Source organism: Setaria italica, chromosome VI, assembly GCF_000263155.2.
Source record: "Setaria italica strain Yugu1 chromosome VI, Setaria_italica_v2.0, whole genome shotgun sequence".
Lineage (NCBI taxonomy): Eukaryota > Viridiplantae > Streptophyta > Magnoliopsida > Poales > Poaceae > Setaria > Setaria italica.
In genome coordinates, this window is record NC_028455.1 from 7,349,266 (window position 1) to 7,366,273 (window position 17,008).

General features: G+C 44.2%; 1 protein-coding gene and 1 pseudogene across 1 annotated transcript; one reads left to right on the forward strand and one right to left on the reverse strand.

Moving 5' to 3' along the window:
* Positions 1 to 3,526: 3,526 nt before the first annotated feature.
* Positions 3,527 to 5,868, forward strand: LOC101783827. Its single transcript, XM_012846780.1, has 5 exons — positions 3,527 to 3,598; positions 3,686 to 3,911; positions 3,992 to 4,381; positions 4,829 to 5,271; positions 5,314 to 5,868. The coding sequence occupies exons 1-5, from the start codon at positions 3,527 to 3,529 to the stop codon at positions 5,866 to 5,868; spliced, it is 1,686 nt and encodes a 561-aa protein (XP_012702234.1).
* A 4,930-nt stretch (positions 5,869 to 10,798) lies between these two features.
* On the reverse strand, positions 10,799 to 12,068 carry LOC101775853 (annotated as a pseudogene).
* Between the last annotated feature and the right edge of the window lie 4,940 nt (positions 12,069 to 17,008).

Below are 17,008 nucleotides of genomic sequence, written 5' to 3' on the forward strand. Positions count from 1 at the left end.
TGTAGCCTAAGGGACGCATTCCAAGAACAAAAAACTTCTCTTCTCGCCACTAAAGTCCACTCAAACTTTGCAAAATCAACTATCTTTTAGCATGTACACAATAACATGGCTATCTGTTATATATTTTCCGCTAGTTTCTCAACAAGATCAAAATAAGACAACTTAATCATTTGTTGATAGCTCTTCCATGACTCTTCGTCGTCTTATATACACATGAAACCTAAATAAAAGTAATTAAAGAAATCCTTGAAGATGGTCCATGAAATTAATTAGCTTTAGTGGTATCACTAAGTCTATTCTCAATGGAGACATTTTGCTTTTGCTGTTTTCAAAGTGCATATACCTAAGGCGTGTTTGTTTCGTCAGAATTGAATCTCATTCTAGCAATTGGATTCAATAGGAATTAAATTACATAGAATCGGATTCATTTATACAAAGAAACTAATTCTTAGAATTAGATTCCAAATATGGTTTGGTTGATTAGAAATTCAAATGGAACAACATGCTACTAGCATAGCTCTCTCTCTAACACATGGAGTTGTTAGACATTCAAATGAAGTCTCCATTGTTGTTAGACATTCAAATCAGACAACATGCTACAACCAGATCAAGGCACAAATAGTAAGAGCGAAGTGCAATCAGGGAGGAGAATAGATGTTGCACGAACCTCAGCGTCAAGGTACTCGAGGACGGCGGCGAGGTAGATGGGGCTGCTGGCTCTGGAGATCCTCGACGCCGCCTTCCTCGCCACGCCCGCCCCTGGAGCTCCTCAGCATCACCTTCTTCACCGCGCCTGGCCCTGGTGATGCTTGACGTTGTCTTCTTCGCCGCGCTTGGCCTTGGCTCCGGCAGCAGGAGGAGAACGGCTCGGCACTAGGAAACCCTAGCTGCCATGCCATAGGGAGGATTCCGTAGCACGAAGAGGAAGAGGGGGCGGCGGAGGAGGGGGCACTAGGAAGTGGAGAAGGGGGCCGTGGCGCAGCGCTCGGGGAGTCGATGGGAGAAGGAGTCGGGGGGTGGCGGCACACAGGAGAGGCGATCGGGGTCGAGGGAGAAATGATTTCCTATTTTGAGGGTCAGAATGTGTCGCAGGCTAATGATTCGGACGCTGGAAACTTGAGGAAAGACCGTTTCCAATTCTGGTGGAGCCAAACAAGCCGACTCTAAAAACTAATTCCAATTCCGCATGATTCCAATGAAACAAACAGGCCTAAAGAGGTTTTGGTTGATGAATGGAACAGGACCCCCAATGCATAATTTCAGTTTTGTGATTTTCATATATGCTAGTGATAGCATTTAAATTTTGCATTGTGTTATGAAACGATTTGATCACAATGAGTTTCCTTTTTCTATTTTCAAGGCATATGATGGATTTTTTTCCTCACATAGGGGTTTTACGACTGCAAACATTTTGTACAAAAGAATCTTACAAGTGCAAAATAAATTTCTTACAAAAGGTGGTGGCTCGATAGACTGCTGGCATTGATACGGAGCGAGCCAGCCTCCTTCGTGCAGGACCATCCAGATTTACGGTGACCAGGACCATCATCCTTGACCATCACACTGTCGAACCCGCAGAGCCAGGGGTGTCGGTTCCAGTACATGGTGCTCTCCCACCCCATCGAGCCAACACCTTTGCCCCCAAGCTTGGGATGGCGTGGGCCACCGCTACGAGGCCCGACGAACTATCGTCGGAGCAACACGCCATTTCAGCTGGTCCTCTCGCTCGACGCTCGCCGGTATGGGACAAAATCAAACTGCGGCAGTCGCGTACAGCATCCTCGAGGACTGGCGCGTGCGCCTACGTGCGCGGTACGCGAAGACACGGTGGCGCGCCATGTGGGGTGCTGGATTGGAGCTGGCGGGAAGCTGGCAACTGGCAAGCATGCATGTGGGGGCACGGTTGATCGGAGTCGGACACAGTTGAAGATGCTCACCGCGTGTTTGGTATCCTGCAGCTGCGTGAACCAGGCTCACTGCATGCACCCTCCGTCTGTTCGGTTGCCTGGTCCCCCCCACGAGCCAGGTTGTGCGCGTGCAAAAGAACCCCCGCGGCCAGGCTCCGCGGATACGAGAGGAGCGGCCGTTTCCGCCGGGCCTGGCTCCCGCGGTGCGACGGCGGGCGCGCGGGAGGTGAAAACTTGGCTGGCGGGATCTCACGCCATTTTGCTGGGGTTACCTCCCCGTTTCGTGCCACTCACCGCAGATATATCCCCCTCCCCGCCGCCTCCGCTCCCCCTCGGTCACCATTCGTCTTCTTCGCTAGATCTGAGTGCTCCCCTCTCCTCTCTTCCTCTGGTTTTCATGGATTCGGTTCATCGATTCACGTTGTATTGATCCCCTCCCTCCTTTGTTGCTTCCTAGGTGCTCTGGATCTGAGTTCTTGCGCAGGTAATCTGGTTCGCCTCCCCCTCCCCCCCCCCCCGTGTTCTTGATCTCCTAACCCTAGATGCATCTCTCACTGGTTTGTGTTCAAATTGATGCAGGGATCTCAGATCCGTGTTCCCCGCTTGGTTCGAAGGTACGAATCCATGTTCTTGGTTAGGGTTTTTTTTCCTGTTTATTTCTTTCATTTTCCTAAGGTATGAATCAATGTTGCTTAGGGTTGTAACGTATGAATCCATGTTGATGGTGCCAGGTTGCAGATCTGTTGCGGTTGTTTGTTCGTGTGCAACATTGTTTGGGTGCTTGCCGTCCTCGTTCGGTATAAGCAATCCTCCCCTCCCTCTCCACCTTTTCTGATGGTGCTATCGATGGTGATTGTGTGCGCTACAGATCTGATAATGCTATTTCTTCTGAGCTTATGTCCAAGTCAATGATGTTTTCTCTTTTAATCTGAGCATATGTCCATGCCAATGCTGATGCTTGTTTTAATCTGAGCACTTGTTCAATGCCAATGATGATATGCTGTTTTTATCAGAGCACTTGTTCAATGCCAATGATGATATGCTGTTTTTATCTGAGCACTTGTAATTGTGCCAATGATGTTGTCTCATTTTCCCTTTAATCTGAGCATGTGTTGCATGGCAATGAAGTTTGTCACCGTATTGCTGCTTTGGTAGTCATGGTAATTGTCTTGTTTGCTTAGATGGCTTTGGAGGACTAGCAACGCTTGCTGTTTGCCCGAGCTGCTGCTCTTATCACGGCTATGTATGCATTCTTTTTCACTAGGATAAGAATGCAACGTAGTTCAAGGCCATAGATCAGGTATGGCCCTTTGAGCGCCATGGATGAGGAACGCCAAAAGAACCTGGATAAAATTTACAATTGCACTGATATAGAGTGTGTTGCTATGCTTCGCATGAGAAAAGCACCTTTTTTTGCACCGTGCAACTTGCTTAGGGAAAGGCATTTACTGTCAGATAGCCTTCATAGTTGTGTTGAAGAGCAGCTAGCAATGTTTCTACACATTGTTGGCCACAACCAACACTTTAGAGTTATTCACCAACATTGGAGAAGGTTAATAGAAACAGTGCATAGATATTTCAAGGAGGTCTTGTATGCTATTGGGGAACTTAGGCAAGAAATGATTAGAGCTCCATCTAATGAGACACCAGTTAAGATAAGCAATAGCCCAAGATGGTACCCATATTTCAAGGTAATAAATTTGTCATGTAGTTTGTAGGTTATTGCTGCATACTTGGGTGCATATCATGTAACATGCATCTATTGGGTTTTCATGTAGGACTGTGTTGGGGCAATAGATGGGACTCATGTATATGCTGGAGTTCCAGCCAAGATCCAAGCAACATTTAGGGGAAGGAAGCACTACCCCACACAAAATGTTCTTGCTGATGTTGACTTTGATATGAAATTTACTTATGTCTTAGCTGGTTGGGAAGGGTCTGCTCATGATGCTACTGTTCTTGCTGATGCACTAGAGAGGGAGGATGGGTTAAGGGTTCCACCAGGTAATTAGCTGAATTGGGTACCTAAATAAAAATTGTAACTTCATAACAATGGACTTAATGCATTTCTGTACTTGTTATAGGAAAATTCTACTTAGTAGATGCTGGATATGCTTGTCGTCCTGGATTCCTTCCTCCTTACCGTGGCACTAGGTACCATCTGAAAGAGTATGGTGCTAGGAACTACCCAACCAACCCAAGGGAGTTGTTTAATTTGAGGCATTCAAGTCTGAGAGTATCTGTTGAAAGGGCTTTTGGTGCTTTGAAGAACCGTTTTCGCATCATTGATAATAAACCATTTCATCCCTACAAGACACAAGTCAAGTTAGTACTTGCTTGCTGCATATTGCATAATTGGATACTTGGGCATGGGGTTGATGAGGTAGTTCCTACTGAGTTCTCATGGGTGCCCAACAATAATGATAGTCCTGGTCATGGGGTCCAGATGGATGACAATGCTGTTTGGGCTCAAAGTAGGGATGAATGGGCTCAACACATGTGGTCCAATAGGGGCAACTCTCACATCTAAGATGTATCTGTTTTGTATTCTATGTATGTTGAACATTGTTTGTTACTTATGTTCTGAGGCATTGAACAATTGCAATGATGATTTTACTTATTTCATTACACAATATAGCTAAGACATTGGACATGTGCAATGATGTTACACCTCTTTTGATACTACACTAGACCTGAGGCTTGAGACATTTGCAGTGATGATTTTATTTTCTCTGATACTTCATTAGAGCTGATACTTCTTTTGAACTGAGGCATGAGACATGTGCAGTGATGAATTTTTATTCCTATTTTACTCTTGAGTGCAATGCATATTGATGACATAGGCCAGATGACACATGCAATAATGTTTCCCCAACTATGTTGTTCCTGTTTCTGAGTGGGGGTGTGGCAATTGGAAATAGGAATGGCTGAGGAGATGAATGCTGAGATCCTTGCTGCTGATGAGCTTGTGTTCCCTGGTGGGGCTGTTGGGGCTATTGGGGCTGATGGGGATGATGGCCCTGTTGGGGCTGTTGGGGTTGCTCCAAGTGCTGCTCAGCAGAGACCTGCTATGAGGTGGACAGATGTGATGTTTGGATTTATTCTTCTCCGCATGTGCCAGCTGATTTCAACTGGTGTTAGGGCTGATAAAGGTTTCAAAGAAGTCCACCTCAATCAGGTTGCCAAGGCTTTGCATGAGTTCAGTGGCAATGAAGTCACTGGCATACAGGTGTATAACCACTTGAGAAAGTGGAGGCAGAGGTGGGTTAAAATCTCAAAGCTGAGAGAGCTGAGTGGAGCCTTGTGGAATGGGGACAGCTCCATGATTGTCCTTGAGGAGGAGCACTACAATGGCCACATCAAGGTATGTAGTATTGTTGCTGTTTTTTTATTAAATGTTTAGCAGTTTAAGTATCTAACTTCAGTTGTGCTAATGCTGGCACACCCCAAAGATGCTGAGTACCTCAACAAGCCAATTGTGTACTACCAGGAGATGATGGTCATCTTTGGTAATGGTCAGGCAACAGGTAAGTATGCTATGGGGTCAAATGAGGCTCTTGGTAGTCCTTCTGAGTTTGCCTACAGCCCAATGAAGCATGACCTGCCTGAGGAGCTTACTCCTGGAAAGCCTGAGGCAGCTTATGTGTCCAAGTCAGAACCACCTGTGGGAAGCAAGAGAAAGAGGTCCATGCTGTCAGATGATGATGTACTTGTGTTCACTGGCATGACTGATGTAGTGAACAATGTTGCAGATGTTATACGTTCTACCAAGGTTGAGGATTCCCACCCTGACTTGTATGGTGCACTGATGTACATGCCAGGGTTCAGTGAGGAAGCTCTAATGCTTGCATATGGTCACCTGCTTAACAATAAGGCCCAGGGATCTGCTTTTGTGCAGATGTCTCACTCACACCGTGTTCTTTGGCTGAGTACCTACTTGGCCAAGAACAACTACATGTGAGTGACTGGGCTTGGTTGTTGAGCTGTTCTGGTTGGGCAGTGATTCTTTTGGACGACCTGGTGCAGTTGTGGCTTCTTTTGTGCATACCTATTGCCTGATCTGATGGTCTTTTGTGCAGCTGACAACTTGATGCATTCTTTTGGGATGGGGACTTGATCCTGTCTCCTGACTATATGGCTAACTGTAGCCTTCTACTTGCCTGACTTAGATAAGCCTATTGTGAAGTCATCTTATTCTGTCTGAGTTAGATATTAAACTGAGCATGTGTCTATTATGCCTATTGTGTCTGTTGTGCCTATTGTGTTTTAATCTGAGCACATGTCCATGCCAATGATGATATACTTTTGATATGCTTCTTGTTGATCCTCTCTGTCCATGCCAATGATGATATCCTATTCATATGGTTCTTCTTTATCCTTTCTGTTAAGGTATTTTATGCTATTGTGCCTACTTCCTGCCTGTTTCATAAGTTGCCTGTGCCTCATCCTCTATGTTTCATGTTGTACTTGCTGTCTGGTCTCTTGATCCTTTCTATCTAATGAAAGAGTTCCTGATATGCTTCCTGTGGACCTTTGTAACCTTATAATATCATCCTTTGTAACCTTCATATGAAATGCATGTTTATATTTATATATGTTACTAATGTTTCATGAATTGTAGACATCTATGGCCTGGTATGTTGTTCATGTTGGCCGACAATCTGGAGTTTACTCCAATTGGGTTGATGCCCATACTCAGGTCAGTGGCTACAAGGGGGCCTGCCACAAGAAGTACAAGTCAAGTGATGAAGCATTTGCAGCCTTCTACGATCTTCAAAACAAAGACGTCAAGCCAACAGCCTCACATGACCCTCCTAAGATGGAATTATGGAATGTTAAAGATGTAATTATAGTTGTTCAGTTTGTAATCATTGCTTTTTTGCTTTACAAGTTGATGTAATGTCGATCATGTTTGCAACTGTCATTGTACTTATGGTTACCTCCTTGTGCTGAACAAGGCAGTGGTATTCTTACCACTGCATGCAGGGGGTAACCTCATACAATTGCATGCGACTAACCAAACACCATTCCCTGCATCTATTCTTTCAAATTTCGAGTACATTCAGTCAACCAAACAGCGTATCCGCGGAGCCTGGCTCATTCCATGCGCTCAACCAAACAAATCAGCCTTGCATGCGCGCGACCTGGCTTAGGGTAGCCTGGCTGGCTAGTACGAGCCAGGCTAGGGTCCTCCAGGACACCAAACACGCTCTAATCGCACGGAGATCGCACGCGGGGGGAGGAGGATGCAGCAAACCAATCGCACCCTATACATCGCCTATGTGATAGGAAACATTTTGTCAACTGCACGACTAGAGACGGATTTCGGACCAATAGGCCCAGCTGATTCGACTTGCCTTTTTTTTTCTTGGCCCAACTAATTCAACTCAGCCAGCACAATACACTGGTAAATATGGCAAAAATACCACTACACCATTCATTCATTTGTGACTACATGCAAATTAATGACCCATTTAACAATCTAACTTTTCTTTTTTTCCTTTTTCTCTCTTTTCTTTTCATTTTTCTTTATTTATTATTATTTGTTTCCATCTCAATTTATTTTTGTTCACGTGGCATTATTCATTTATTTCTTATTAACTTAATTTATTTTGATTTTCTTTTTCTTCTTCTTCCTCCTATTCTCATCTTTTATTATTTTATTTTACCCTCGTTTTCCTTTTCTATTTCCGTTTCTTATTCCTTTCCTTTATTATTTTATTTTCTTTTTATTGTTCCTCCACTAGCTATTTTATCTCAAGTTCATAATAATTATTTATTTTCTTCTTTTTGTGTTATTTTTTATTTTTTATTTGTTTTCTCCTTGTAGATACTTATACCTTCCACTATGATTGTACTATTCATCTAGACTATTTTTTTCTTTAATATATTTTTGTGTGTTCATGATGGTTGAACTATTCATTGGCGGAACATAATTTTTTCTTGATGTACAATATTTGTATAACAATTGGTCTTTGTTACCATACATGTAGAATTATTTATTCGCATGTTGAGTCATGTTCGAGATGCAGACTCAGTTGCCTATCAATTTATTTTTGTTTGATGTATATAAATACTTGTTCTATGAGTTCATACAATGTATAAATATTTTGTTCCATGAGTTCCTACAATTTTTATTCGGTGAGTTCATATAATTTGTTCTAGGTGTATAAATACTTGTTCTATGAGTTTCTGCAATTTTTTCAAGGTATATAAATCTTTTGTTATGTGAATTCATATAATATGTTTGATACGTATTACTATTTTGTTCTGAGAGTTCGTATAATTTGTTCCAGGTGTATTTATTTTTGTTTCGTGAGTTTATATAACTTGATCGATTAGTATAATATTTGAGTTCTATTCTAGGTGTACGTATCTTAAAAGAATCTTCAAACTTGATATTCATATTCTACTGTTTTCTCTTACACAATCAAATTTTGAATCTTTTGTTTACAATACACTATTATATGTCTATTTAATTTGCATCATGCAATCTTTGTGATGTTTGGTATTTTTTCCTTGCTTATAATCATTTGTTCATCCTGTTTTTTTCACATTAGATAATTATTTGTTTTGGTTATTCAAGTATTTGTTCGCTGCAATCAAATTTAATATTTTGTATTTAAAAAATATTTTTTTTAAAAAAATTCATCCAAACATAGTCGAGTGTGATCTTGTTTTAAAGCTCTTATAGTAAGAAACACAATGATATATCTTTATTCTATGAGTTCATAAAATTTGGTCAATATGTATAGTTGTTTTGTTCCGTGAATTCATATAATATGTTCAATTATAAATCTTATCCCGTGAGTTAGTATAATTTATTCTAGGGGAATACATATTTATTACGCAAGTTCATATGATTTGTTCGGCAACATGAACTTATTTTCTCGTGACATTCAATATTTGCCTTACCCAATAATTTTGTTCATGATTTAATTATTTGTGTTCGCAATGTATAATTATTTTATTCATCATGTTTAATTATTTGTTCGCAGAACATAATCATTTGTTCGTGATGTTCAAATTATTTGTTAGCCCAAATTAATTATTTAATATTTAAAAATATTTTTTAAAAATATATCAAAACATAGTCATGTGGGATCTTATTTTGAAGATTTTGCCTAGTAAACATAATGGTGCAATCAAAATTTAGTTTGGATGCTTGGTTTAAGATTTATGGTTTTTTTAGTTTTTGATTTGCATGCATGTGAGTTACATCATCATCTTGTCCCATGCATTTTTATTTTCTCTTTCTACTTTAAACTATATATGCATGCAGTGGTGTGGGATTTAAAAAAGCTGCACCATCATATGAAGAAGCAACGAACCTTGCTGAAACAATCTAACGAAGCAACGAACCCCGCTGAAAACAGTCTAATTAATTAAGCTGACCGCGGCCCACCGTGAGTGATTTCTACATCCCTGCGCGCTTCTTGAGGTGATTGTTGCACATCTGTCACCTTCAGTGACAGTTAGCCGCGCCCGCATATGACTGCTGTTGTGAATTTCTGATACATTTTGTATTTCCCCCTGTAATGCAGGTCTCACTCGCGTGTGCACATACTCCTACATCACAATCACGAGCCCTTCATCGTGCAAACTCAACGTTGCCTTTCATCCATTCATCTTATGGATGAGTGTACGTACGCGTATGTAAATGTCCGTATTTGTACTATGTGATTCATAAAAAAATAATAAAAATCCTAAAAACCTAATTATCACATCTGACACGAGATTCACAGCAGGTTAAAACACACGGTAACAGTCAAAAGGCGCAGGGAACCGTGCGTGTCCATGATGCACCTGGATCGTGTGACATGCACCTTGGATCTTGCGGTGGTGTGCATGTGAACCGTGAAAAAGCCTCGCTAGTCGCTACGTACCACATGTGCGCCTCATGTGGGGGGTTGCCACACGCTTACACACTGCACCTGGGGACACTTGTCTCATGCCCTGAGCTGGCCATGTTACGCCTTCCCTACCCCCTCAGGCCTCCACAGTCTCCTCTCAAAAAAATTTAACCTTTTTTATTTTTGGCCAAGAAGTACCATACACCATTAAGCGTTCAGAATTATTCAGATTTAGTACCGCAAAAGTCTCACATTTTTTACAAATTGAGAGAATCGGCACAACAAGCATCTTTGTGAGTTTGCCTCTCCTCCTCAAATGGAAAAGTCGCTTCCAAATGCTTCCTTTTTTCTATGGAAGTTTGCTGCAAGCGCAATACTGGTAGCTTGTGCTGGCACGTCTTGCCGTTTCAAGAAAAGGTTACCTTTCTGCCGTTAGCCTCACATCTGAATTAAGTAACCGTTCTGTTGCATTAAAAAAACTGCCAATTCAGCCGCTTCAGTTACATTTTGACAGTTTATTTAGTTGCAGCAACCAAGGTTAGTTCAGGTGTACAGCACCATCAGTAGAGGCATTACTCTTTATTATTAAAAAAATGAAGTAATTATTCACCATGCCGGATCTGTAATAAACTACTAACCTTTCGCTCTTGGCTCTGTTCTGCTCGTGAAGCTTTCTCGCTTCCCAAGTTCCAAAAACATAACCAGAGCTGGTATCTGCCTATCTGGTGTCTGCCAACAATGCCATCTCTGTATTTTTTTACTACACAGATTGGGGCAGGCAGGTTGCCGTGCCATCTCTGTATTTTTTTACTACATACACAGATTGGAGGAGGCAGGTTGGGGCAGGGCCCAATGCATGTGTGCAAATTTCTAATCACCTGCTGACCTGCACATTGCCATGGCTACCTCTACCAACAGTCCTGAGTTCCTGACCCCTCCATTTTTGCAAGAAAACAGCAGCTACTACTCATCCCTCTCCATCATCAGGCGCATGCACCGCCCGAAATCGATCAAAGAATCTTTCCGAAAAGAAGTCTAGAAAGTGAAGAGCAAGCAGCAAAGGGGATGGCCAAGAAAAGAAGGGAAAGTGCATGCCATTCTTCCTTTCTCAGCTTTTCTTGGCACAAGAGTTAATTCAGCCTATTGATTTCACTTCTTTTCCTAACAATTGCCTAGGTACAAGATCCATGGATATATGCGTGGATGTCCACCAAAAAATCACCTTCTACCTACCTACAAGGGTACAATAATAATAGAACAAATCGAGCAAAAAAGGAAAAAAATCGATGCCCAAAATTTCCCTTTTGATTTCTTTTACGTGATTTGCAAGCTAAGATTGGATCGTGTACGTGATGATTGGTTTGGAGAAGGAAGAATGGATGGCTACGCTAGGCGCCTAGGCGCTAGGGATGGGCAGCGGACCTCTTCTTTCGGAGGATGACCTCGGTGTCGAGGCCGAAGGCGTCAACCTTGGAGACCCTGACGACGTCGCAGCGCCGGAATAGCCCCACGAGGCCCTGGACGTCGAGCAGGTCGTTGGCGGAGTACTTGTCCCCGCGGCGGTGGACGGCGACGTGGAGCACGGCGACGCCGCCGGGCCGCAGGGTGCGCTCGATCTCGGCGGCGAATCGGTCCGGGTAGAGCGCGTGGTCGAAGACGTTGGAGAACTCGAAGTCGAAGGTGGCGTCGTCGAACGGCTGCGCGTGGAAGTCCCCCCGGACGACGAGCGGCGGGGCCGGGGCGAGGTCGATGCCGACGGCGTCCGCGACGCCGACCTGGCGCAGCGCGGCCACCTCCTGGCCGAGGCGGGCCCCGACGCAGAGCGCACGGGAGGCGTTGCGGAGGAGGCCCTGGCGCTGGAGGGACGAGAAGGCGCGCGCGAAGGCGTCCACCTTGCGACGCCAGTCCCGGGTCGCCCACACGCGGCGGAGGCGCGGGTCCAGCGTCTTGTTGAGCTGGTGACGGAGGTAGTCGTCGTAGGAGCGGAACCGGGCCGCGCGCATGCGGATGTGCGGCGAAGGCGGGGATGGCGTGAGAGGCACCGCGGCCGTGGTGGAGGTGGAGGAGGCGATGGCGATGGTTGCCGCCGCTGCGGCGGAGGGAGAGAGGAGGAGGTGGGGGAGGAGGAGTAGACGTAGAGGAGGAGGAGCAGGGAGAGGAAGGGGAGCGCGAGGAGGAGAGGGCGCGCGGGCAGGGCAGCCGCGCGCGGGGGCTTGGGGTCGGCGGGCATGGCTGCGGCGGCGGCGACGCGGCGGGGTGGTTAGGGAATGCGGACGCGAGCTGTCGTGAGCTGTGCGCGATGGGGATGGGTAAGGGGGATAGCGGAGTGCGGTGGGCCCAGTGGCCTGCCCAATGTAGGCAGCTCAATCGGCAACGGTGCACGCCGGAAGTGGGCCGGCCGGCCGGGCAACCCATGTTCCCTTTGTGATTATTTCATGGCTTATTACCTTAATCGCTGCCATTGGTGCTAGTTAATCATCAATTAGTATCAGTTTAATAAGAGGACTATACTTAGACTTGAGATGCCGGTGGGCTAGCACCTTGGTGATGAGCGATTGACAACACGGTGTGCGTGTGACGTGTCTCTTGGCAGGTTGTGGTTGCAGGTGACAGGTGGAGACAAGGTACATGCGGCGACGAGTGAAGAACGAAGATAGGATGCCGCGTCGAAAAACCGCGGGGGCGGAGAAGGGCGGATCGAGGCTTGCGTTCGAGGGACAGGCGATCGTGCGGTGTACGTCTACTGTACCTGGCTACACGGCGGGAGGACGTCGATGGAGGTTTCCGGATTATGCCACAAAATCCGGGGTTCGCTGGTTGAGCCACAAAGCCATGCATCGTACCGGGACGCTCGTGCGGCATGCGAAGATGGAAATTCTGGCGATCGCGATACGATTTCGGATGGTTGTGCGGCGACATCGCGAGGATCACATCGTGGAGATGGAGGGATCGCGGACATCGCGGAATTTGCCATGGAGGACGTAATTGGAATTTACGCCCCTACGTTGGATTTATTTAGCGTAGGGGGTTATGTGAAAATAGGTCGTGCCACCCTTTGGAGATATAAATATGTGGCACCTAGGGTTGAGGGAAAAGTGGACGTTTTGGACTCCCGGCGAGTTACTATTCACGCGTGAACAGTACCCGTGAACAGTACTCGTGCCCTGGGGTTCCACGGTTCAATTTTCCTCTCTCCGGTCTAGCCTAGGGTTTGAATTCTAGTGAGAGGTTTTTGTTGATCTCTCCGATTAAGAGAGGGAGGATGTTCGGGCGGAGGCTAGATGCACTTTTGTAAGTTCAATTACTCGATTTAATCTTTCATCTATAATGATTGATCTTGTGCATCTCGATTGGTTCTTTACAATTCTCGTCAGCATCTGACATAGTCTGCTTGTTTTATTTTTATCTCAAGATCCGTAAGTCCGATTGACGTGATTCCAGTTGGGTTAGTTTCGTTATTTCATCTAGTTTAATCTGAAAAATTTTTAGGTCGATCGGAGTTACGGATTTTCGTCCACATCAGGTTTACTAGGTACATAGAGTTCTGTCCAGATTTGAAAAACGTGATTTATTCAGGTTTTGTGTTTAGGGGAAGGGTTAGAAATTTTTGTTAGAAAGTTTTGGCTTCCGCGACCATTCACCCCCCCTCTGGTCGCCTGTTACGATCCTTCAATTGGTACCAGAGCCGGTTTAGGTTTTCTATACCTTAATCGGTGCTGAAAGCTATGACGACCAATGAAAAGTTTGATGTTCGCGCTCCGTTTTTTGATGGGACTGATTATGATTACTGGAAGGCACGTATGACCAACTATCTCAAAGGCAAGTCGCTGAAGCTATGGAAAATCACACAAAATGCCACATATGTGATTCCAGCTGAGGAACCGACTGACGCCGCTGAGATCGGGCTTCTTGAAACAAATCATCGTGCTGTTGCTATTTTACAGGCTTCTATTTGTAAAACTGAATATGATCGGGTTTCTAGTGAAGATCTCGCTTATCAGATCTGGGAGAAACTTAGAAAATATCATGAAGGCTCAAACACTGTGAAAAACCGAAAATTTGAGATTCACCGAAAAGAGTTTGATGCTTTTTGCCAATTGCCTAGTGAGTCTATTGATGACATGTTTGCACGTTTTCAAGTGATTGTTAATAAGATGAAGGCCATGAATAGAAATATGCCTTATGATGATCATGCTAGGGCTCTCAGATTATTACATTCACTTAATGATGAATGGGATATGAAAGTTGAGGCGATCGTTGAATCTGTAGGTTATGAAACTCTCACCACTGATGAGCTTTACAGTAAGCTCAAATCAAAAGAGATTGAAATTGTTTCTAAGCGTAAATTGAAAAATCCCATGGCTGCTTCTTCTTCTGACGTTCCAATGGCTTTGGTTTCTGGAAATAAGACTAACACTAATGCTAATCCAAATGTTTCCAGTTTTGCTTTGTCTTCTTTGTGTCATGTTGCAGATGAGGAGTTGGAGGTGCTAGATGATGATCAGCTTGTACTGCTCTCCAACAAGTTTAAGCGTGTGTATGACAACAGGCGTAATAGAAGACGTTCAGATGGTTGCTTCAACTGTGGTGAGCGAGGACACTTTGCTGCTGATTGCCCAAACAAGCAGAGATCTTTTGAGCAGGGCAATAACTCCTCCAGGCGCCAGGAGAAGTTCAGGGAGAGGAAGAAGAAGAAGGATAAGCAATGGAAGAAAGGCGGACAAAAATACTCTGACAAGCAAGTCGCTAAGGCTGCAAATGTTTTGTTATCTTCTCTTGGACAGTATGTTTCAGGTGGCTCGTCAGACTCCAGCGATTCAGATTCCGAGGATGAGACACCCAAGAAGAAGACAGACGGACTTTGCTTCATCACTGACGCCGGCATCAATGATGGGATATGTACTATGGCCTTGGAGGGTGATGCATCAACCGACAGCAACAATGAAACTTCTGATGATGAGGTAGATACTTCTGCAGAACAAAGAATAGCTAATTTAACTAAAATTGTTCATAAGCAAAATAAAGTGTTGGCTAAACTTAAAACTGATTATGATAAAACTTGTGCTGAACTAGCTACTCTCAAAAATGCTGCATCTAATCCTGCTGAACCTGATGAATGTGAAGAATGCTCAATTCATATGATTTCGCTGTCTAAATTGCAAACCAAGTATTCTTCCATTGTTGATGATCGAGATAAACTTTACGCTGAACTAAATGAACTTCGTTCTCGGTCGAATTTGTTTGGTACTTGTGTTTCTTGCCCGCTTTTGAAAGTTGACTTGGATAATGCTTTATGTCGGGTAAAAAATTTTGAAGAACACACTTGTCCTGATTTGCCGGATTGTTTGATTTGTCCAACTTTACGATCTGAATTAAATGTTGCTAAATCACATATTGTTGAGTTGGAAAAACACACTTGTCCGGTTCTTCCTTCATGCCTAACTTGTCCTAATTTTGTTGTTGAAAATAATGATTTAAGGGCCAAACTTGCTGATTTGGAAGAAGAAAATAAGCATTTGAGAACTATTCTTGGTTGGTGTTCTATTCGTGAGCCTCAAATTGGTATGGCTATTGCTCAAATTAAACGGGGTGAGCGTTTTGGTCCCGGTTATGACTTGAAACATGTTTTTGGTGAAAAAAGTGGACCGCCTGTTGATGAGAAGAATCCACCTTTGGCTAAATATACTGGACCACCTCCTAGGAAGGGTTCAGGTGTCACCTCTGATGGGTTGCTGGTTGAGACATCTAGATCTGCTCCTAAAAAGCAGGTTTGGGCGCCTAAGCCAAAACACTTCAAGGGTATACAAAATACTAAGCCAAATGGTTCTTCTTGTGATCATTTTGCTAAGCCTGTTTTTGTTGCTTCTAGTTCTAATGCTGAGGCTTCTGTCGCTCCTGCACGCAAGCTTTATCATTGTGATTTTTGCAGTCATGATGGTCATCTTTATGAGTTCTGTTATCGGAGGATGCGTGCTGAACGACGTGAGCACCCCACACGTGGTACTCATGATCGTCGTGTTTTTAGATGTGAGCAGTACCCTGTACGTGGTACTCATGATCGTCCTATTTTGAGACGTGAGCCATTTGTTCGCTCTTCTGGTTTTCGCTCACGTACTCGTGCTCTTGCACAACATCGGGATGACAGACCACGTTTTCCCCCTCGTGGTTCTCATCGTTTTTTTGAGAGCTTTGATTTTGCTAATGCTTCTTTTGAGCAAGTGGCTCAGCACTGGTTTTCATTACATTATCCTAACCCCAGTGTTGAGTCATTAGCTCACCCTCGCTCTCGTTGTTGATTGCAGGTTGGAGGCGAGGAGGACATATGGATAATGGACTCCGGTTGTTCGCGCCACATGACCGGAGATGATAAATGGTTCTCCAGCCTCACCCCCACGAGCGTAAAGGAAAACATCACTTTTGGGGATAAAAGTCAAGGTAAGGTAATGGCGCATGGCTGCATCAAGGTAACAGATAAATACACGTTAAAGGATGTCGCATTGGTAAAGAATTTGCATTATAATTTGCTGTCTGTTTCGCAACTTCTTGAGGATGATTTTGAGGTTCGTTTTAAGAAAGGAAATTCGCGTGTTCTTGATTCTGCTGGTAACCTTGTTTGCAAGATTTCTCCTTTTAGACGGATTTTTAAAGCTGATTTTTCTAAATCTTTTGGTGAAACTCGCTGTTTAGTTGCTCATGGTTCCCCCCTGATTTGGAAGTGGCATCGTCGGTTGGGCCACTTGAGCTTTGATTTGCTTTGTCGTTTGAGTTCATTGGATTTAATTGATGGTTTACCGAAACTCAAGTTTGAAAAGGATTTGATTTGTGCTCCCTGCAAGCATGGAAAAATGGTTGCTGCTTCTCATTCACCTGTGACTCAGGTGATGACGAGACGACCAGGTGAACTGTTACATATGGACACTGTTGGTCCAGCCCGTGTTCGGTCTGCTGGTGGGAAGTGGTATGTGCTCGTCGTTGTGGACGATTTTTCTCGATATTCATGGGTGTTCTTTTTGGAATCTAAGGATGAGGCTTTCTCACATGTTCATGATCTTGTTCTGAAGCTGAAAAATGAGTTGTCAAATAATGCCGTTAGAGCAATTCGCAGTGACAACGGTACGGAATTCAAGAATTCTCGCATGAAATCTTTCTGTTCAGAACAAGGTTTAGATCATCAGTTTTCCTCACCTTACGTTCCTCCCCAGAACGGTGTTGTTGAGCGTAAAAATCGTACGCTTGTTGAGATGGCTA

Excerpts from the sequence above, each read along its gene's own strand:
- LOC101783827 (XM_012846780.1), top strand. The coding sequence starts at position 3,527 with ATGATTAGAGCTCCATCTAATGAGACACCAGTTAAGATAAGCAATAGC. Across the intron at positions 3,599-3,685 it reads GATGGTACCCATATTTCAAG|GACTGTGTTGGGGCAATAGA; the intron begins GTAATAAATTTG and ends GTTTTCATGTAG. Across the intron at positions 5,272-5,313 it reads ACTACAATGGCCACATCAAG|TTTAAGTATCTAACTTCAGT; the intron begins GTATGTAGTATT and ends AATGTTTAGCAG.